General features: G+C 59.5%; 1 protein-coding gene across 1 annotated transcript; it reads left to right on the plus strand.

The window, feature by feature from the left end:
- Nucleotides 1-1,710: 1,710 nt before the first annotated feature.
- On the plus strand, nt 1,711-10,546 carry Ceacam16 (CEA cell adhesion molecule 16, tectorial membrane component). The gene is made up of 6 exons (XM_063254013.1): nt 1,711-1,810; nt 2,830-3,174; nt 3,429-3,704; nt 4,859-5,137; nt 6,879-7,205; nt 10,207-10,546. The coding sequence occupies exons 1-6, from the start codon at nt 1,711-1,713 to the stop codon at nt 10,233-10,235; spliced, it is 1,356 nt and encodes a 451-aa protein (XP_063110083.1). The 3' UTR covers nt 10,236-10,546.
- The last annotated feature ends 9,589 nt before the right edge of the window (nt 10,547-20,135 follow it).

The following is a 20,135-nucleotide window of genomic DNA, read 5'->3' on the forward strand; positions in this document are numbered from 1 at the left end:
TGAATTGCATAACAAGACTTTGTCTCAAAAAAAAAAAAAAAAAAAAAAAAAAACCCAGGCACACACACAAAAGCTCAGTATTTGCACAGAAACTCAGCACTTCCTGCTGCGGGCTGAGTCACACACGGCTCTGTGTGCTGTGTTTTCAGAGACAATGAAGACAAGCAAAAGGCCCTGTTTGTTGAGCACAGCTGCAGTTTGTTTTAGAATATTTCACTCCAGGACTTGCTGGATCTGTGAATGCAAAGTCCACAGACGCAGGGGGCCGAGCACTGGGAATGCACCCACTCTCCAGAGGAGGAGACTGAGGTTTTGAGGGTCCATAGTGTGCCCGGATCAGGGAGGCAGGGAACCGTGCAGCCTGCCCACAGTCTGAACTTCATTTTTTCCCCAATACTCAGTTTTGAACCCACAGCCTTTACACTAAGCTATATCCCCAACCCTTTGATAAAAATTTTTTTAAATTTTGCTACATCGTCTTGCTAAATTGTTATGTTCCCCGCTGGGCTAGAACTTGTGATCCTCCTGCCTCTACCTCCCAGAGTGCTGGGGTTACAGGCGTGTGTCACCGTGCCCAGCAGAGCCAGGCAGACCTCACGCCCACTTGGCTGGAGTGCAAGTGTGTGGCACCTCACAGCTGCTGTCAACCGGAAAGGAGGTCCACCCATCTCTAGCTGCCAGGGTAATAAGCGGGGATTCGGCAAAGGGCTGTCCCTGCCCCTCTCAAGAGCGTGCACAGAGATGGTAGCCAGAGTCAAACACCTGCTTTGTTGCTGTGGTTCCTTTGTCAGGGTCTCACTGTGTAGCCCAGATTGGCCTCCAGTCCACTGTGATCCTCCTGCCTCAGCCTCCTGAGTGCTGGAATTACAGGCGTGCCCCACCATGCACCCCTCCAAACTTTGCTTTGAGTCAAAGACCAGATGTCCATCAGATAGGGAGAGAATTGAGGCCTCAAGAAGTGGGGAAAGAGGCCAGGCATGGTGGCCCAGGCCTATAATCCCACCACACATGAAGCTGAGGCAGGAGGATCGCTGCGAGTTCCAGGCCAGCCTAGGTTACAAGGTGAGACCTTGTCTCAAAAAAAAATATGTAGGGGGAAACGAGAATGCAAGGCCACCAAGAAGTGTCCAGGTTTCTCCCTTTGGAGACAGAGCTGGGCCCAAACCCTCCTTCCAGCAACTTAGCAAGTCTGAGACCATGCCTGTGCCTCAGGTTCCCCAAATGCTCCTGGGGGGCCTGAAAAGTGGCAGCCTCACAGCATCGTCCTGATGGCCACACAGGCCAGCCCTGCTGGGCACCTGAAGCCCCAAGCTGGACACTGGGCAGCCACCATTTCTGAGTTAATTCCTGGGTGATCCTGCTCTCACAGGGGCCACGAGCCCGGGTGGTCAACTGTCGTAAGGTCCTCCTTGTCCTCTTCCCTCCCCGGTGACCTGCTTCTCCTACACCAAATCCAGGCCTTTGGCACAAAGAAGGTCAGGCAGCCGCCCCAGGAGGCCTGGCCGGGTCGTGGCCCCTGGCCGGTGCCCGCCACACCCACCCTGGTGCCCAACCAGGGCCCCAAGTGCTGGTGACTCAATCCCTCCAAATTCAGGTGATCTCCCCCGGCTCCTGGGCCCGGCGGCAGATGAAGCCAGGCACCAACCAGGAAGGGCCTCTGAGCACCGGGCACCAACGTCTCCATCCTCAAGACACGGCCTGCGGTGCAAGATGGTGCTGACCGGGTGCAGCTGGCTTGTCTTTGGTGGTGAGCGAGAGTGGCAGTCCGAGCCATGCGGAGGGTCAGGGACCTCAGCTGGTGGTGGGGAAGGTGCGAGCCAGGAGGCTAGCATGCTACAGAGGGAGGGCAGCACACTGACCCCGGAGAGACGTGCAAGGCTGCTCTGGGGACCCCTTCGTGTGGCAAGCCCGTAAAAAGCTACAGGAGCCATGACCATCACCAGTCCTGACCTCTTGCCCCTCTACCCTGAAATGCAGTTCAGGACAGCTGCTCCCCCTCCTTGGCCTCAGTTTACTCCTCTGTGAAATGGGTCACACTGATGAGTCCTTTGGCAGCCCTTGCAGGCAGCACTGATGGGGGCTCACCGTGGGCCTCCTGTCCACACCCCACCTGTGAAGGGGACCCCGCTGGTTGCTCCACTTCACAGACGGGAAAAGTGAGACAGAGGAGACAGAGAGGTGATATCACTGGCCAGGGCTGCTCGGCCAGAAAGTGGCAGGGCTGGTGCTAGACCAAGGCCACTAGGGCCTGCCACATTCCTTCAGCCCGGAAAGCACTGGAAACCAGGCCAGGCTTGGTAGGTGCTTTTACGTGACAAGAGCCAAGGTCACACACCTCCAGCAACCACACACTCCCAGCCCCAGAGGCCCCCGAGCGGCTCCTGGGTTTGCGCTGGTCTGTTCTCTGAGAAGGAAATCGGGGTCCCATAGCTGCTCTCTGGAGCAGGATGCAGCTTGGAGAGCAGACAGGAGCCCTGCATGGGCCTCAGCCCCACGGGAGACCCTGCTGTCTGACACGGGGTCACACCATTAGCTGCACCGAGCCAGGCACGGTGGCCCGCACCTGTCGTCCCAGCACTCTGGGAGGCTGAGGCAGGAGGACTGCAAATACAAACCCAGCCTGTGCAACTCAGCCAGACCTTATCGCAAAACACAGAAAAGGCTGAGGTGTAGCTTAGCGGCAACCGCCTCGGGGACCTAGAGATAAGGCTGCCAGGAAGGCCCTGTCGCGTGGCTGAGATGCCGCAGGTGTGAACTCGGCCTCCCCGACCTCCACCTCGACCCAGCCTGGTCCTCCCGCCCCGTCCAACCCCGCCTCCTCTCCCTCAGCTGCATTCCTGAGTGCAGCGGCCGAGATCACCATCACCCCCGAGCCGGCCCAGCTGGCCGAGGGGGACAACGTCACGCTGGTGGTCCGCGGGCTCTCGGGGGAAGAGCTGGCCTACAGCTGGTACGCGGGGCCCACGCTCAGCCTGTCCTACCTGGTGGCCAGCTACATCGTGAGCACGGGCGACGAGACCCCCGGCCCGGCCCACACGGGGCGGGAGGCCGTGCGCCCCGACGGCGGCCTGGACATCCAGGGCCTCCTGCCCGGGCATTCGGGCACCTACATCCTGCAGACCCTCAACAGGCAGCTGCAGACCGAGGTGGGCTACGGACACGTGCAGGTCTATGGTGAGCCACCCCGCCACCCCTCCCCGCCCCAGGCCTTCCCACGGACCCCCGAGCCCTCTTTTAGGAAAAAAGACCAAATCAGAAAAAAAGTGTAAACCCTGAAAGGCGCACCTCCATCGGGGTGGCCTCCAGGATTGCCGCGGCTCCTACCCACGCTCCGGCCGCCGGCAGGGGCGCCACGCCCTCCTCCCCGACTGCCCCCAGACCCCCAGCGGGCGCCGCCTGGCCCCTCCCGGTCCGTCTCCGCCCCACAGAGATCCTGGCCCAGCCCTCGGTGCTGGCCAACGACTCGGAGCTGGTGGAGCGGCGAGACACGCTGCGCCTGCGGTGCCACAGCCCGGCGCCCGCCGAGGTCCGCTGGTTCTTCAACGGCGACGTCCTGCCCGTCGCCCTCCGCCTCGGCCTGTCCCCCGACGGCCGCACGCTGACCCGGCACGGCGTCCGCAGGGAGGAGGCCGGGGCCTACCAGTGCGAGGTGCGGAACCCGGTCAGTGCGAGCCGCAGCGCCCCGCTCAACCTGACCGTGTACTGTGAGTGCTCCTGGCGCCGCCAGACCCCCGGGGAGGACCTCTCGGTCAGGGGAAACTGAGGCCAGGAGAGGCGGGCTCGGGTTAGCATGCAGGCAGGGCTCCCTCTCGAATCCCCTGGGCCTGTCAACACCAGCGGGCATGGTGGCGGCCACTACAAATGCAAGGTTCCAAAAAAAAAAAAAAAAAACAGGCGTGATGGTGAACACCTGTATCCCAGTGTTCGGGAGGCTGAAGCAGGAGGATCTCTGTGCACTGCAGGCCACCCTGGGCTGCAGAGTGTGACGCTGTCTCAAGAAACAAAAACAAAATGTGCAGTTTGACATCACTTTTGACACCGGGTAGCCCTCCCTCCAGTCAAAACCAGTCGGAGTGGGAGAAGAAGGACCCCAGAGCAGCTGGGCTTCAAAGAGGGCGTGGAAGGGATTGTAACCAAAAACATAACCAAAGCTTGAGATCATTCCCAGGGCAGCCAAGGCAGTGTGGAATCCTGGGAGAACCCCTGAGGTACAGGAAGGGGGCAATGGAGAGAAACCAAGAACCTAGAATCCTGGAGCCCGACACACGGAGATTTCTGCATCCCAGAAGCTCCGCATTCTAGACTCTCAGAACCCTAGACACCAGCAGTGAAGATGCTCAGAACTTTAGGATCCATTTAAAATCTTAGTCTAGCATCTCAGCCACATAGATTTCTAGAGTCCTAGAACGCCACTACCTAGGAGCATCTTAGAGCCTTAGAATTGTAGACTCAGAATGGTTTGTCAGAGAAAAAAAAATCCCCAGGCACAACACACAGCTGTCATGCCAGCACTCAGGAGGCTGAGGCAGGAGGATCACTGTGAGTTCAAGGACAGGCTGGGCTACACAGTGAGCTCAAGTGTGAGAATCTGTCTCAAAAAACCAAACCACCACCCCTCCCCACAAAAAGAAGAAACATCCCTTAGAATTTTCAAAGCATAGATTTGAAATCTGTGAAACCCACCTTTTTCATAGATTATTGAGACCCCCCCCCAGGGGAGGGGAAGCGATTCTGGAGACCCCAGAGCAAGTTAGAGACAGTTCTCTCTCCCCTCCAGGGGCCGCGATGGTCCCTGGAGGAAAGTGGGGTACATCTCCCCCGACCCCCTACTGCCCTGTCTCTCCCTCCCACCCCGCAGTCGGACCCGAGCGCGTGGCCATCCTCCAGGACTCCACCACCCGCACCGGCTGCACCATCAGAGTCAACCTGAACACGTCCCTCACCCTGTGGTGCGTGTCCCGCTCATGCCCGGAGCCCCAGTACGTGTGGGCCTTCAACGGGCGGGCCCTGGAGAACGGCCGAGACCACCTCAACATCAGCGGCATGGCGGCCGCCCAGGAGGGCACCTACACGTGCATTGCTAAGAACCCCAAGACCCTGCTGTCTGGCTCTGCCTCGGTGGTAGTCAAGCTCACCGGTGAGTTGACCAGGCGTGGCCAGTGCCCCTCCCCAGGGAGGCCCCGCTGGACAGTGACAGCGAGGCTGCCGTGCACCCAACAGAGGATTGCAGGGGGTGGGTTTCCGGCCCCTTCGCCGGCCAAGGGGCTCCTCTTCACGTAGGTGCAAAGGTGGAAATCAAATGGCCAGTGGCACCCTCTTCCTTGAGGGCTGGCGGGATGAGGATGGGTCACTTGTCCCGCACCCTAGGGTGGCAGAGTGAAGGACCGTACGGATGTCCCTGGGCGTGGTGCCAGCAGCTTGGGGCCTCACGCACCCATGGCTGCTGCACCGTCTTCCAAGCTTCCCAGGCACAGGTGGCCACAGGAAGGAAAGCGCTCCAGGAGGCCTGTCTTCCTGCTCTGCCCTGAAATGGCCCTAGGGGCAGGCGGTCGGGCAGAGGCGGTTTAGGGCTGGGCTCCTCAGGGGACACGCGGCCATGCTTTCAACACTCACCCGTTCCACCTCGGTTTCCTCCCCACGTGCCATCACCGCCCCTCCAGGGACAGCGGGACTGTCCCTCCCTCTCGCCCTGCTTCCCTCACACTAACAGGCTGGGTCTCACCGAGGGTGGACTCTCTTTCACCCCAGAGAGCGGGAGTGGCAACCCCTGAGGTAAGTGGACCTCCTGCCGCCGCCTGGGGCCTCGGAGGCCTGTCTTGGCGGGGGACAGGGTGTGGACCAGGCCTGGTGGTGGTCGAGACATGCAGGTACGGCAGGGGGCCTGGGGTGCACCCCCAAGGGCCTCCACGAGTGTCAGAAGCCCTGTGTGGCAGGTGCCAGGAGAGAGACAGAGGAGAGAGTCCCCACCACTCCCCCCGGGGAGACGCAGTCCCCGCTCATGGAGAGATGACCCCGACCAGGGAGGCACTCATGACCCCACTCTCGAAGCTGCTGCTCACAGGGGAGAGGGAACCCCACTCCCAGGGCTCTCGGGGCTCCCCCACACTCCAGGAGCTTCCAGTCAAAGGGAGGAGGCTTTAAGGCAGAATGGCCATTCTGATGGGAGACATGGTCTTGAGGAGACATGACCTCATTTTGGGAAAATTCCTAGTCTGATGGAGGAGACAAGGGTCCCACCTTTAGGGTACTCCCCATCTTATTGGGGAGCATTGGCCTCTAATTTGTAGGAATTTCTGATCTGATGAAAAAGATATGTTCACCTAATTCATGGGGTCCCCAGAAGATCCGCCTGATAATGGGCAATTTGCAATCTGATGGAGGAGACACCTCCCATGGGAACTTCCCATCTGGTGGAGGAGACAGGTCCTGCTCCCTCTCGAGCTCGTGGGGGAGTTATAGTCCCACGTCCTGGAACCCCTGGACCTGGCAGAAGAGACAATTCCCTGCGCTCTAATGGGGGAGACACCCCACCCCCTGTTCAGGAATTTCTGATCTGGTAGGAGAGCCTTGGCCCCTGTATTTTGGAAAGGTCCAGTCTGATGGAGGAGAGCAGCCAGTCCCTAGTCTTCCCGTGTGACAACAGAAACACCCGCCAGGGCTGGAAATTCCTGGTCTGACGGAACACACACACACACACGCCGGGCAGGCTCCACGGGGACAAAGATGCTGCTGCCACCCCCACCACCACCACCACACGTGCCCTCATCCTCTGTCTCCGCCCCAGCACCTGCAGGGGTTGTGCCAGCCGGGGGGAGGGCACCCACACCCACCCCGGCCTGGCCTGTGCAATCCCCCGACACAGCCCACTCTCTCCCCAGCGGCAGCCGTGTCCATGATGATCGTGCCGGTGCCCAGCAAGCCCACAGAGGGCCAGGACGTGACCCTGACGGTGCCCGGCTACCCCAGGGATTTGCTGGTCTACGCCTGGTACCGTGGGCCGGCCTCGGAGCCCAACCGGCTGCTGAGCCAGCTGCCGTCCGGGAGCTGGATCGCTGGCCCGGCGCACACCGGCCGGGAGGTGGGCTTCGCCAACTGCTCGCTGCTGCTGCAGAAGCTCAACCTCACCGACGCGGGCCGATACACGCTCAAGACCGTCACGCTGCAGGGCAAGACTGACACACTGGAGCTCGAACTGCAGGTGGCCCGTGAGTATGCGTGGGGTCCGGGTCCTGCCCCATGTCCTCAAACCCATAGCTGGACCAGGGCCACTGCGGGCCCCAGGCCTCTTCCTCTCCTCCTCTCCTCCTCTCCCACCTCCGGGGACACAGGGTCCTGCGGGTGAACCACAGAGACTGTGGGAGCCCTGCAGCCCAGCTCATGTGCAGAGCTCCCAGAGAGGGGCCTGTGCCACCCTTTCTCCTGGGGACACACTGGGCCATCCCATGTCCCAGGTACTTCCCAAACGGGAAGGACGAGGACAGGACAGGGCTTTTCAGGGGAAGATTTGTGTCTCCTCCATCAGACTGGGTCCCCGGGGTCAGGGACGGAGTCTCCTCCATCAGACTGGGGGTCCCCGGGGTCAGGGACCGAGTCTCCTCCATCAGACTGGGGGTCCCCGGGGTCAGGGATCGAGTCTCCTCCATCAGACTGAGGGTCCCCGGGGTCAGGGATCGAGTCTCCTCCATCAGACTGGGGGTCCCCGGGGTCAGGGACCGAGTCTCCTCCATCAGACTGGGGGTCCCCGGGGTCAGGGACTGAGTCTCCTCCATCAGACTGGGGGTCCCCGGGGTCAGGGACCGACTCTCCTCCATCAGACTGGGGGTCCCCGGGGTCAGGGACCGAGTAGACTGGGGGTCCCCGGGGTCAGGGACCGAGTCTCCTCCATCAGACTGGGGGTCCCCGGGGTCAGGGACCGAGTCTCCTCCATCAGACTGGGGGTCCCCGGGGTCAGGGACCGAGTCTCCTCCATCAGACTGGGGGTCCCCGGGGTCAGGGACCGAGTCTCCTCCATCAGACTGGGGGTCCCCGGGGTCAGGGACCGAGTCTCCTCCATCAGACTGGGGGTCCCCAGGGTCAGGGACCGACTCTCCTCCATCAGACTGGGGGTCCCCGGGGTCAGGGACCGAGTCTCCTCCATCAGACTGGGGGTCCCCGGGGTCAGGGACCGAGTCTCCTCCATCAGACTGGGGGTCCCCGGGGTCAGGGACTGAGTCTCCTCCATCAGACTGGGGGTCCCCGGGGTCAGGGACCGACTCTCCTCCATCAGACTGGGGGTCCCCGGGGTCAGGGACCGAGTAGACTGGGGGTCCCCGGGGTCAGGGACCGAGTCTCCTCCATCAGACTGGGGGTCCCCGGGGTCAGGGACCGAGTCTCCTCCATCAGACTGGGGGTCCCCGGGGTCAGGGACCGAGTCTCCTCCATCAGACTGGGGGTTCCCGGGGGTCAGGGATCAAATCTCCTCCATCACACTGGGGGTCCCGGGGGTCAGGGACTGAGTCTCCTCCATCAGACTGGGGGTCCCCGGGGTCAGGGACCGAGTCTCCTCCATCAGACTGGGGGTCCCCGGGGTCAGGGACCGAGTCTCCTCCATCAGACTGGGGGTCCCCGGGGTCAGGGACCGAGTCTCCTCCATCAGACTGGGGGTCCCCGGGGTCAGGGACCGAGTCTCCTCCATCAGACTGGGGGTCCCCGGGGTCAGGGACCGAGTCTCCTCCATCAGACTGGGGGTCCCCGGGGTCAGGGATCGAGTCTCCTCCATCAGACTGGGGGTCCCCGGGGTCAGGGACCGAGTCTCCTCCATCAGACTGGGGGTCCCCGGGGTCAGGGACTGAATCTCCTCCATCAGACTGGGGGTCCCCGGGGTCAGGGACCGAGTCTCCTCCATCAGACTGGGGGTTCCCGGGGGTCAGGGATCAAATCTCCTCCATCACACTGGGGGTCCCGGGGGTCAGGGACTGAGTCTCCTCCATCAGACTGGGGGTCCCCAGGGTCAGGGACCGACTCTCCTCCATCAGACTGGGGGTCCCCGGGGTCAGGGACCGAGTCTCCTCCATCAGACTGGGGGTCCCCAGGGTCAGGGACCGACTCTCCTCCATCAGACTGGGGGTCCCCGGGGTCAGGGACCGAGTCTCCTCCATCAGACTGGGGGTCCCCGGGGTCAGGGACCGACTCTCCTCCATCAGACTGGGGGTCCCCGGGGTCAGGGACCGAGTCTCCTCCATCAGACTGGGGGTCCCCGGGGATCAGGGATCGAATCTCCTCCATCAGACTGGGGATCCCGGGGATCAGGACCGAGTCTCCTCCATCAGACTGGGGATCCCGGGGATCAGGACCGAGTCTCCTCCATCAGACTGGGGATCCCGGGGTCAGGGACCGAGTCTCCTCCATCAGACTGGGGGTCCCCGGGGTCAGGGACCGAGTCTCCTCCATCAGACTGGGGGTCCCGGGGGTCAGGGACCGAGTCTCCTCCATCAGACTGGGGATCCCGGGGATCAGGGACCGAGTCTCCTCCATCAGACTGGGGGTCGCGGGGGTCAGGGACCGAGTCTCCTCCATCAGACTGGGGGTCCCCGGGGTCAGGGACCGAGTCTCCTCCATCACACTGGGGGTCCCCGGGGTCAGGGACCGAGTCTCCTCCATCAGACGGGGGTCCCCGGGGTCAGGGACCGAGTCTCCTCCATCAGACGGGGGTCCCCGGGGTCAGGGACCGAGTCTCCTCCATCAGACTGGGGGTCCCGGGGGTCAGGGACCGAGTCTCCTCCCATCAGACGGGGGTCCCCGGGGTCAGGGACCGAGTCTCCTCCATCAGACTGGGGGTCCCCGGGGTCAGGGACCGAGTCTCCTCCATCAGACGGGGGTCCCCGGGGTCAGGGACCGAGTCTCCTCCATCAGACTGGGGGTCCCGGGGGTCAGGGACCGAGTCTCCTCCCATCAGACGGGGGTCCCCGGGGTCAGGGACCGAGTCTCCTCCATCAGCCTGGGCCCTGGCAGGAGTCCTGCGCCTCAGTGCGGATGGCACTGTCACCTCCCACTGGAAGCTTCCAGGATCAGGGACCCACTCTGCACCCCACAGCCTCTCTCTTCTGGGGTCCTCCCAGTAGGGCCCCCTGGGCTTGGTCCCTGCCTGAGGGGCGGAGCCCCGTCCCCGCCCACCCTGGCAGCGGTGCCACCAAGCCGGGGATGTCTCACCTGTCTCTCTTCTCCCAGTCCAGACGAGGACCGCGACAGCCTCCTGACCCTGCACCTGCACAGGCTGAGCGCGGGCGGTGGGGCTGGGTGGGCGGGCAGAGGCGGGCCGGGCCGGGGCCAGCAGCTCGCTGAGGTCCCCTCCGTCCCCTTCGCCCCCTCTGCCCGTCCTGTCCGCAGCCCTGGAGTAGCGGCAGCGAAGCCACCGCGGAGCCCTCGGGAGAGCAGAGCGCCACTGTCACCTCCCACTTCCAGCAAGGGTGCGGCCCAGGTCCTGCGCCTGCCCGTCCACCTCGAGTTAGTGCCCAGGGTCCCTGCGCCTCCCCAGCTGTCACAGACCCCCCCAAATAAACGTCCTGGTCAGCGCACGCGAGTGTGGCCTCTGCTTCCAAGCACCCTCCCGCCCGTCGCGACGCATGCGCGAGCAGACGTGGGTGGGGGGCGCTGCGCCGTGCACTCCAGGTTCTAGCTGCGGGTCCTGCTCCCCAGGGGACCCAAGACCACGCCTCCTAGCGGCACCAAGCGGGAGCACCTTGGCCATCCAGCTCTGAGGCCCAGCTGGGACTCCCCACTTCTCAGGCAGAGTCCCACACCTTCTGGGCCCACTTGCGTGATCCAAGCCACCGGAGAGGCCTCAGGTGCTGATGAAGGGGCTGGGGGCAAGGCCAGGAGAGCTGGGGGAGGGGGGCGCAGGACCCGCCCCCTCTCCCACCGCCTGCCCTAGGGCAGAGCTCTGGCCTCTCCGGTCAGAGGCAGTGGGGCAGAGAAAGGTTCCTTGGGCAGGGACCGAGATGCCCCTGCGGGGTTGGCTCTAGCGCTGAAATACTGGGCTGTAAAGAACTCCAGCACGGGGGTATAAAATCCGGATTGTAGCCAGGCATGGCGGTGCACAGCTGTAATCCCAATACCCCAGAGGCTGAGGCAAGAGGATTGCAAGTTTGAGGCCAGTCTGGGCAACTTCCTGCCTGGGCTGCATAGCTAGACCCTGTTTCAAACAAACAAGGAACAGGCTGGGGATATAGCTCAGTGGCACAACACCTGCCTGAAAAGTACAAGGTTCTGAGTTTAATTACCAGCACACACAATAAAAAGCAGCCTACCACTGGTGTATAGCTCAGTGGTAGCCCACTCATCTGGTATATATATGAGGCCCTGGGTGTGAGCCCTGGCAATACACACAGCCCAGAAACAGGTTATTTGGAGCTGAAGTAGAGGCCCCTCGGTGTCACTGGAAACACAGCTCTTTCTACCTTCCTGCTTCTGTTGACCATAGCTGGGGGCTTCTAGACTCGCAATTACCACGTGGCCCAAAATGGCTGCTGGAGCTGCAGCTGCTTCATCCACATTCCATGCAAGAAGCAGAAAAAAAAGCACAAATCTCCAAATCAGTTTACAGACTGTGTCCCTTTGAAAGAAGTTTCCCCCAAATCCAGCCCAACAACTCCCACTTACACTAGCCAGCTCTTGGTCACACCGTTGCCCTAGCTTGGGGGGCAGGCTGGGAAGTGCAGTCTTTTTCTTGTGTTTGTTGCTGTCCCAAATAACAGAGGTTCTGGGATGAAACAGGCCGGCAGGAAGGGCGTGGGGAGCTGGGGCAGGGGCAGGAGAGAGCAGCAGCTTGGGTTTCTAGGTCAAGAAGATTTTGTGTCCTCAGGGTGCAAGGCTCAAGTGTCCCAGGACCTGGTCTCCCGTCCCCTGGGCATCTCCGGGCTCCTCACTGTGTCCTCCCAAGTAGGCCAGCCACGGCCCTCACAGTTAAGACAGAGTGACGAACCATCAAACACCAACAGCCCAGCATAGTGGCCCACCTGGGATCCCAGCACTGGGGAGGCTGAGGCAGGAGGATCACTGCAAGTTCAAGGCCAGCCTGGGCTCTGTAGTGAGTTCGAGGCCAGCCTGAGTTGTACGGCTGCCTCAAGAAAACAAAAACAATGGTCCGAGGATCTAGCTCAGTGGCACAGCGCCTACCTGGCAAATGGGAGGTGGTGAGTTCAATCTCTGGTACCAAAAAAAAAAAAAAACTACCCCAGTTTACAAGTTCTCCCAAAGAAATTAGCATCAGTTTCGTCCTTTTGACACACAAGCTCAGTGAACTCCTACAACCAGCGCTGGAGGAGTTACCGCAGTTCCTCAGCTTGACAGGTGGGGAAACTGAGGCACGGAGCTGCAGATCAGACTCCAGCTTTCCCACTCCCCACGGCCGCCAGCGGGGGCGCTGTTCGGGGCCTGAGCGTCCCCTTCCGCACCCAGAGCCCCAGGACCGGGTCGGACGCCCAGGCCCAGGCCCAGGCCCAGCGCAGGGGGGCAGATGCTTTGCGCCCGGCCTCCGGCTCCGGACCCTCCGCCACCCCGGCCGCGCAGGCTCGCCCCACTCCGGGTCAGCGCCATTTCGGCCCAGGGCCCCGCGGGAGGCTTCCCGGGAACCGGCTCCTGGCGCCTTCCCGCCGCAGCTCCCGGGCAGGGCCAGCAGAGCGCGGCTGCCTCAGCCTCCCTTCCCCGCACCTCCCAGCTGCTCATTAAAAATGCAAATCTCTAAACCCCGCAGGGAGGCTCAGGCCTGTAAAGCCAGCACTCAGGAGGCTGAGACACAGGGAGCACACATGCAGCATTTAGCGACCTAGGGACACCCTGTCTCAAAATAAAGAATAAAAATAGAACTTACAGCTGGGGTTGGAGCTCAGAGCAAAGGCCCTGGGTTTGATTCCCAGCAGGGTCCCACTCCCAGCCCCTGCCTTGGTCAGGGTGCTGGCTCTTCCCGAAGGGCAGCTGGAGGCTGAATTTCTTAATGACTGATCTGGGTGACGAGTGACTTACAAAAAAACAGGGTCCCCTTTTGTAGTGCAGGCTGTTCTTGAACTCACTGTGTAGCCCAGGATGGCCTAAAATCACAGTGATCCTCCTGCCTCAACCTCCTGAGTGCTGAGATTGCAAGTGTGCTCCGAAGTGCCGGACTCTTTTTCTTCACTTACAAACTGTCAGGTTGTGTTGATTTTTGTGATCTGGAAGTTAAGTTCCCAGAGGCAGAATGGTTTGACAAAAAAAAAAAAAAAAAAAGAAAGAAAGAAAGAAAGAAAGAAAGAAAGAAAGAAAGGGAGACAGAAAGAAAGAAAACGTTACAAGGAACAGGTCACTCTCACAGCTGCTCAGCTAGGATTTAGCCCAGAGAGGGCAGGACTGACTGACCCAGGAGCCCCCAGGCCAGGTTCTTGGGGCACTCACAGCCAGCCCTGTCCTTCCCTGGCCCCAGATGCCCTGTCTCAAGTGGCTGCGGGAGCGGGGGTGGCCTTGAGGCTGAGCACACAATGGCCAGGCTGGAGCCCCGCCAGGGCCAGGAAGGAAGCTGCCCTCTCCCCTGGACTGGACGGCTGGACTGGACAGGCAGGAGAGAGAGGACAGCGAACCTGGCACCAGGACCCCCAGCAGCACACAGGGGCCAGAGGGAGTGTCCCTAGGCAGGCGCAAGCAGGGGCCTGCATCCTCTTCTTCAGACACTGGTGTCCCTCAAATGTCATCTTCTCAGAGTGACCCTGAACCCAACTTGGCTAGATTTATTTTTGCAGTATTTATCACATGTACACACCCAACTTTAACATGGCGGGGATAGCACTGGGGATTGAAGCCAGGGCCTTTGCACTGAGCTACATCCACGATCCTTTTTTGGGTATTTTGGTTTTTGGGGGTTTTTTTTTTGGTAACGGGGATTGAACTAACCTCATGCTTGCTAGGCAGGTGCTTATACCGCGGAGCTAAATCCCCAGCCCCCACAATGCTTTTTGAATTTTTTTTGAGACCTGGTCTCCCTAAATTGCTAAATCCTCAACGTATGATCCTCCTGCCTCAGACTCCCAAAGGGCGGAGGTTACAGGCATGCCCCGCTATCCTCGGCTTTACAGCCTATATATTTTTCCTCACTTTTTGCAGAGTTGTTCTTCTCTTATCTTGTTTTTGAGACTGGATCTCACTGTGCAGTTCAGGCTGGCCTTGAACTCACTTTGTAACCCAGACTGGCCTCAGATTCACAACAATCCTCCTGCCTCAGCCTCCTGAGTGCTGGGATTACAGGCATCCACCATCGTGCTCTACACTTCTTCGCTTACAAACTGTTTTTTCCACCAGCCTGGGGGCTCCATGCAAGTGGGCGTATGAGCTCTTCTGTCCACTCTGATGCTCCTAAGTCAGTGCTCAGTACTCAGAAGATGTAATAATAAATCCCACAGTATTTGTGGTGGCAATGAGCAGATTTGTCCTGTCCAGGAATAAAACTGACTGAAGAGCAGTTGTATCAGTTATCACTGCCGTGTAACAAATTACCTTCAGATTTAGCAGCTTGATCGTGTCCTGGTTTCTAAGAATCAAGAATCTAGAGCCAAGTGTGGTGGTGCACACCTGTAATCCCAGCACTCAAGAGGCTGAGACAGCCAGATTGCTGTGAATTCAAGGCCATCCTGGGCTACATAGCGAGACTCTGTCTCAAAAAACAAACACAAAAAATCTGGGAGCAGCCCTGCTGGAAGTTTCCAGTTCAGTGCATCCCATGAGGTCCCAGTTAATGTGGTGGCCTTGGCTGTGATGCTGAAGGGTCTGCTGCCTGGCTCACCCCAAACCTGTGGCAAGAGGGGACAGGTCCTTGTCACGTGGGCCTTGCTGTGGCACTGCCTGAGCGTCCCTGACACAAGATGGCTTCGTCATCCCAGAGCCGGCGACCCACGGAGAGTGTAAAGAGGCCACCGCAGTCCTTTCTATGACTTGTCTCAAAAGTCACACAGCAGCAGGGCGTGGTGACCCAGGCCCCGAATCCCAGCACCCCAGGAGGTAGAGGCAAGATGCCTGCAGGTTCCAGGCCAGCCCGGGCTGTGTAATGAGTTCCGGGCCAGCCTGAACCACACAGTGAGACTTGGCCTGGAAAAACAAACAAAAAGTGAACAGACGGGCCGGGGGATTTAGCTCAGTGGCATAAGCACCGGCCTGGCAAGCACAAAGTTATGAGTTCGACCCCCGGCACCAAAAATGACCAGTTAACAGACAGACCCCCCGCCCCCACTTTTCCGCCCCCGGGGGATGGTCGCAGCAATGCCACCGAGTCACAGCAGCAGGCTGGCTGAGAGGGGCCGGATGATCCCACTAGAGCTGACTCTGGATGGGGGGGTGCGCTGGCTCCTGGCGGCCGCCAGGTGGCGCCTGCGCTCCGCCCGCCCGGCCGGGTCTGCCGAGGTCAGACTCGGGCGCAGAGCTACCCGGTCGGTCTTGCCAGGGCCTGCTCAGGCGTCTGGGGTCGCCCCAGCGCCGCGCTCGGAAAGAGATGGCATCTCAGGAGCGCCCGCCTCCGCCTGCAGACCGGCGTTCTGGCCTCCGGCCCAGCCCAGCCCGCGCTGTCTTCCCATCGGAGTGACGGGCCGCATTCCTGCTCTGAACCTGAGGCTGGCTGCTCCCTACGAGGGCGCCAGAGCCCGCTGTCCCTGCCTCCCCAATCGGATTAGAAGGCATCGCCTTGCAGGCTAAGATGAAGCACCCTGGCTCTGACACACACTGGAAATCTAGGCCCATCTCTTGCTCTTGCCGCAGCCCACCCCATACTGGGAAGTGACCCCTGGGCCTTTGCACTAGCTATATCCCCAGCCCTCTTAACTTTAAAAAGCTTTTTTTCAAGTCCATTTTATTCAAACATAAAAAGAAGGAAGGAAGAGGAGGAGGAAGAGGAGGAGGAGGAGAAACAACTACAATAAAATTTTAAATCATGTCCCTAAGGGGTAACAATGGTAGATACATTGCACATTGTCATCCCCAAATAACTTTTTAAAATTTTGAGACAGGGTCTGGTTAAATTGCTAAACTGTCCATGCTGGCTTGATTATGCAGTTCTCCTGCCTCAGCCTCCTACAGTGCAGAGGTTATAAACATGTGCCACCACGCCTGATCGGACCCTGGGTCTTCTTACCCTCTTTGTTACATTTGGGAATCATGTCCATGGTCAGACGGGGTGAGGTTTCTTTCTCTTCCCCACAGTGCTGGGGCCCCAGCCTCTCCCAACAGGTTGGGAATCCCCTTGTCTTCCCCATCAGACCAGGGGATAAGGATGCTCCCCACTTGCAAAGCTTTCTGGGTAGGTAAACTGAGGCACAGGAAAGCAAAGTCTGGCTGCTCAGCAGAGCTGCAGCCGCCTGGCACCAAGCTGCGCCCCAGCCCCACCCCTGGTAACTCCCCTGGCACAGACAGCAGGGGAATTTCGCCCTGCCGGCCTCTGCCCTGCTGCCTGCCCTCCACGGCGCCAGGCTCGGCGGAGGTCAAAGTCCAGAGCAGACCCAGGGCCTCCAGGCGGATAAGACGGGCGGGCGTGGCCAGGCTCGGGATTCCCCGGGAGCTCCACGGCCACTCCGTCCCTACACAGAGTGGACTCTCGGGGACTTGGTCCTCTCCTCTAATTACCACTTCGGTTACCTCCTCCAGCCTCAGTTTCCCCAGCTGTCAGGGGTGGGAGTCTGATAGGCTGTAGAGTCGGACTGGAAGTGTGAGCTCAGGCCGGGGATGGTAGACAATCCCCACACGCTAGGAGGCTGAGACAGGAGGGTGGCAAGTTCCACACTGGCCTGGGCCACCTGGTAACTTCGTGAGCCCCTGTCTTAAAATTTAAAAACAAAACATGAGCAGGGAATGCAGCTCAGTGCAGAGGCCCTGGCTTCAATTCCCAGCACTGAGAAATATAACAGTAATAAATATTCAAAATGTTAACTAGCCTCAGCATCACCAACAGCTGGACTTGGAGCCGCGGAAGGCAGTGCAGGCCACACGGCCACCTCTGTCCCCAGGGGAATGTTTGCTTTTATTTTCCTGCCCTCGCCTGACTAATCAGGAGGCTCTGTCTTTGGCCCAGCCTCGGAACACAGCCCCTCCGTTCCCCACACTTGGCCCACTTTGCTCCTGCTGGGCCCTCACCCTGCCGTCCACTCCCTCCCCGCTGCAGCCGGAGGGACTGTGGTAAACCCAGTTCACCACGGCTCGGAGCTCCCAGCTTCCATTGGCCTTCCATTGGCCGAGTGTGGTCACCTGGTCTTAACCACCGGCTCTGCCTCTGTGGATTCAATGGACCCAGACCGGAAATATTGAAGAAAAAATTGCTGCCGGCACTGAACACACACAGACCTTTTGTTCCTTTGTCATTGTTCCCTATGATACAGGACACCAAGGGTTTCCATGGCCTTAGGGACTGCAAGGCACCTAGCGCATGCAGGGAGACACAAGATTATACCTGAAGGCCACGCTATTTATACCCAGGACTCTGTATCACAGATCCTGCTATCTGTGGGCACCTCCCAAAGTGGATCCTTAGGACTCCAAGGGACAGCTGAAAAGGCCAGACTCCCTGGAGTGAGCCCCAAGTCCCTGAATGATCTGTACCCCTCACCATCCCCCACTACCATACTCCCCCTCACTCATTTGGCTCTGGATCAGCACAACCTGCCACAGGGCCTTTGCACTTGCCATTCCCTCTACCTAGAACTCTTTCCCCAGATTTCCAGGCTCTGGTCCTGATCACAGTATCTGCCTGCCTCAGCCTCCAGTACCTAGGATTATGAGTGTGCACTGCCAACACTGGTTTAAAATTGATTTTGAGAGCCGGGCGTGGTGGATCATGCCTGTAATCCCAGCATTTGGGAGGCTGAGGTGGGAGGATTGTTTCGAGTTCGAGACCAGCCTGGACTACAAAGTGAGCTCAAGGCCAGCCTGAACTGCATAGCAAGACGCTGTCTCAAAAAAGACCCAAAAAAATTGATTTTTAAATTTCCACCCCTCCTTCCCCCTGGATGCCTGGTGACTTTAGACAAGTCTCCTGCCCTCTCTGTGCCTGGGGAGGAGGTGGCAGGGGTGTTGCGGTCTCAGGTGTCACTGTGGGTAAAGGTGAGAAAGGGTTATAAGCAAAACAGAAGGGTCCACCTGGCCACAGACCACAGCCTGAGCCGGGGGCCATGTCCCAGGATGGCAGGCCCCGGGCTGTGACCCTTTGGCCTGGGAGCTCTTCTGCTGGCCTGGAAAGCCAGGAAAGCTTCCCCGGATGGCACACAGGGACCACACCGTGGCCAGCGGTCCAGACCTTCGTGAGGGATCTCACACGATTCGGATGAGTTTAAAGCCCACGTCCGAGTGTCTGGCGTTTGGGACACAGCTAGCTGCACACGCTGGGGACAGCCCCTTGGCTCCTCCTAGGCTCCAGGAGCGGGAAACTGGCCATCCCTGGCAGGGACCTCCCAGAACGGCTGGGGCTGAGATTGGAGCTTTGAGGTCCCGGGCCATCTGGGGAGAGAAATCTTGGGGGGCTTCCCGGAGGAAAGGCTTTGGGAATGCCAGAGGCCGAGGCTGTCTGCTGAGCCCTTCCCGGGGTCCCATCTGGGTCAGATGTCTCAGGAGAGGCTTGTGTGTGGGGTGAAGGTGGGCGGGTGGCAGGAGAGGCCTAAACAAACAGGGAGATAAACCAGAAGGGGGCTCCGGGCTTCCTCCACTCCCCGGGAGGTGCAGGAAGTGGCCGAGCCCTGGACAGAGGGTGCAGCGAGGCAGGGGGCCGGCCCGGGGGCTCCCCCTCTGTATTCCCACACCGGGCACTGGCAGCCTGGGCTGCGGCTTCCAAGTTTCTTGAATTCAAGGGCGGGAATCTGAGGTTGCCCGAGATTCACCTGGAGCCCACACCGCTTCCTGAATTTCTGGGTTTTGGTTTTGATTTTCATGCCAAGGTTGGAAGCGAGGGCCTGGGATGTTGGCAAAGGCTCTTCTCCTGCGGCTGCCCCACCCCTCTTCCCGAGCACAACATCAGATCGTTCTTCATGGCTTCGGTCTTAGCCTGCATGGGGGTGTAAGCCTAGAATCCCAGCTGCTGGGGAAACTGAGGCAGGAGACCCATAAGCCCAGCCTGTCAAAAATTGAAAAAAGAAGGAAGGAAGGAAGGAAGGAAGGAAGGAAGGAAGGAAGGGAAGGAGGGAGGAAGGGCTGGTGAAGTCTGTGGTGGCTCACACCTATAATCCTAGCATTCAGGAGGCTGAGGCTGGAGGATTTCTGTGAATTCCAGGCCACTCTGGGCTCCATTGCAAGACCTTGTCTCAAACAAAACAAAACAAAAACCGACAAACAGGTGCTGGGGTTGTAGCTCAATGCAAAGGCCCTGGATTCAATCTCCAGTGCCGTGGGGGTGGGGAAATTGAAGAAAAAAAAAGATCCTCTTAGGCTTGGATCCAAGCAGATGGTGGATCCGCAGGACAGCGGCTCTGTCTCAACACCGGTGCGGAGAGCCCCAATTCCAAGCAGCAGAGAGCCCGACACACGTGCACATACGTGTGCACCCCAAGACGACCCCATTTGGAAGTCAGGAAGATCTCACGCACCTAGGGTGTGAGCTGTGCAGGACTCAGGGAGGACGCTGTCCAGGGGAGTGGCAGTTCCCCAGCCATGGCCATAGCCACCGCTGGATGCCCTCTTGGGTAAGGCAGGAATGTGGGCTCAGGAGACAAATACAGCATTGGTCAACAGAATCAGAAGCTGAAAACGAGCCCCTCACAGAAGAGTGGCCTAATAAACTGGGTGAGTCCACACAGGGGACTATTATATAGCAGCGAACATGCCACAGCAGGCACTGGGAAGGAGCCATCGTCAAGAAGTGACTCCAAGATACCCTTTGTCAAAAATTTAAAATTGGCACACAACTGTAATCCCGGCTACCCAGGAACCCGCGGCAGGAGAATTGTGAACTCAAGGCCGCCACGGGCCATTTAGTGAGACTTTGTCTCAAAATCAAAAATATTTTTCCCAGAATGCTACGTAGAAAAAAAAATCAAAAATAGACCAGATGTGGGGGTGCATTTGGGACGTGGGACAAGCAGATCACTGGAAAGTCACGGCCAGAGTGGGCTACACAGTAAGCCCTATCTCAAAAACAAAATAAGTAAATAAGCCTTTAAAAACTAAAAGTC

This window comes from Cavia porcellus, unplaced genomic scaffold (genome assembly GCF_034190915.1).
Source record: "Cavia porcellus strain 051 isolate PalLab524CR breed Dunkin Hartley unplaced genomic scaffold, mCavPor4.1 scaffold_7, whole genome shotgun sequence".
In the NCBI taxonomy this organism is placed as follows: domain Eukaryota; kingdom Metazoa; phylum Chordata; class Mammalia; order Rodentia; family Caviidae; genus Cavia; species Cavia porcellus.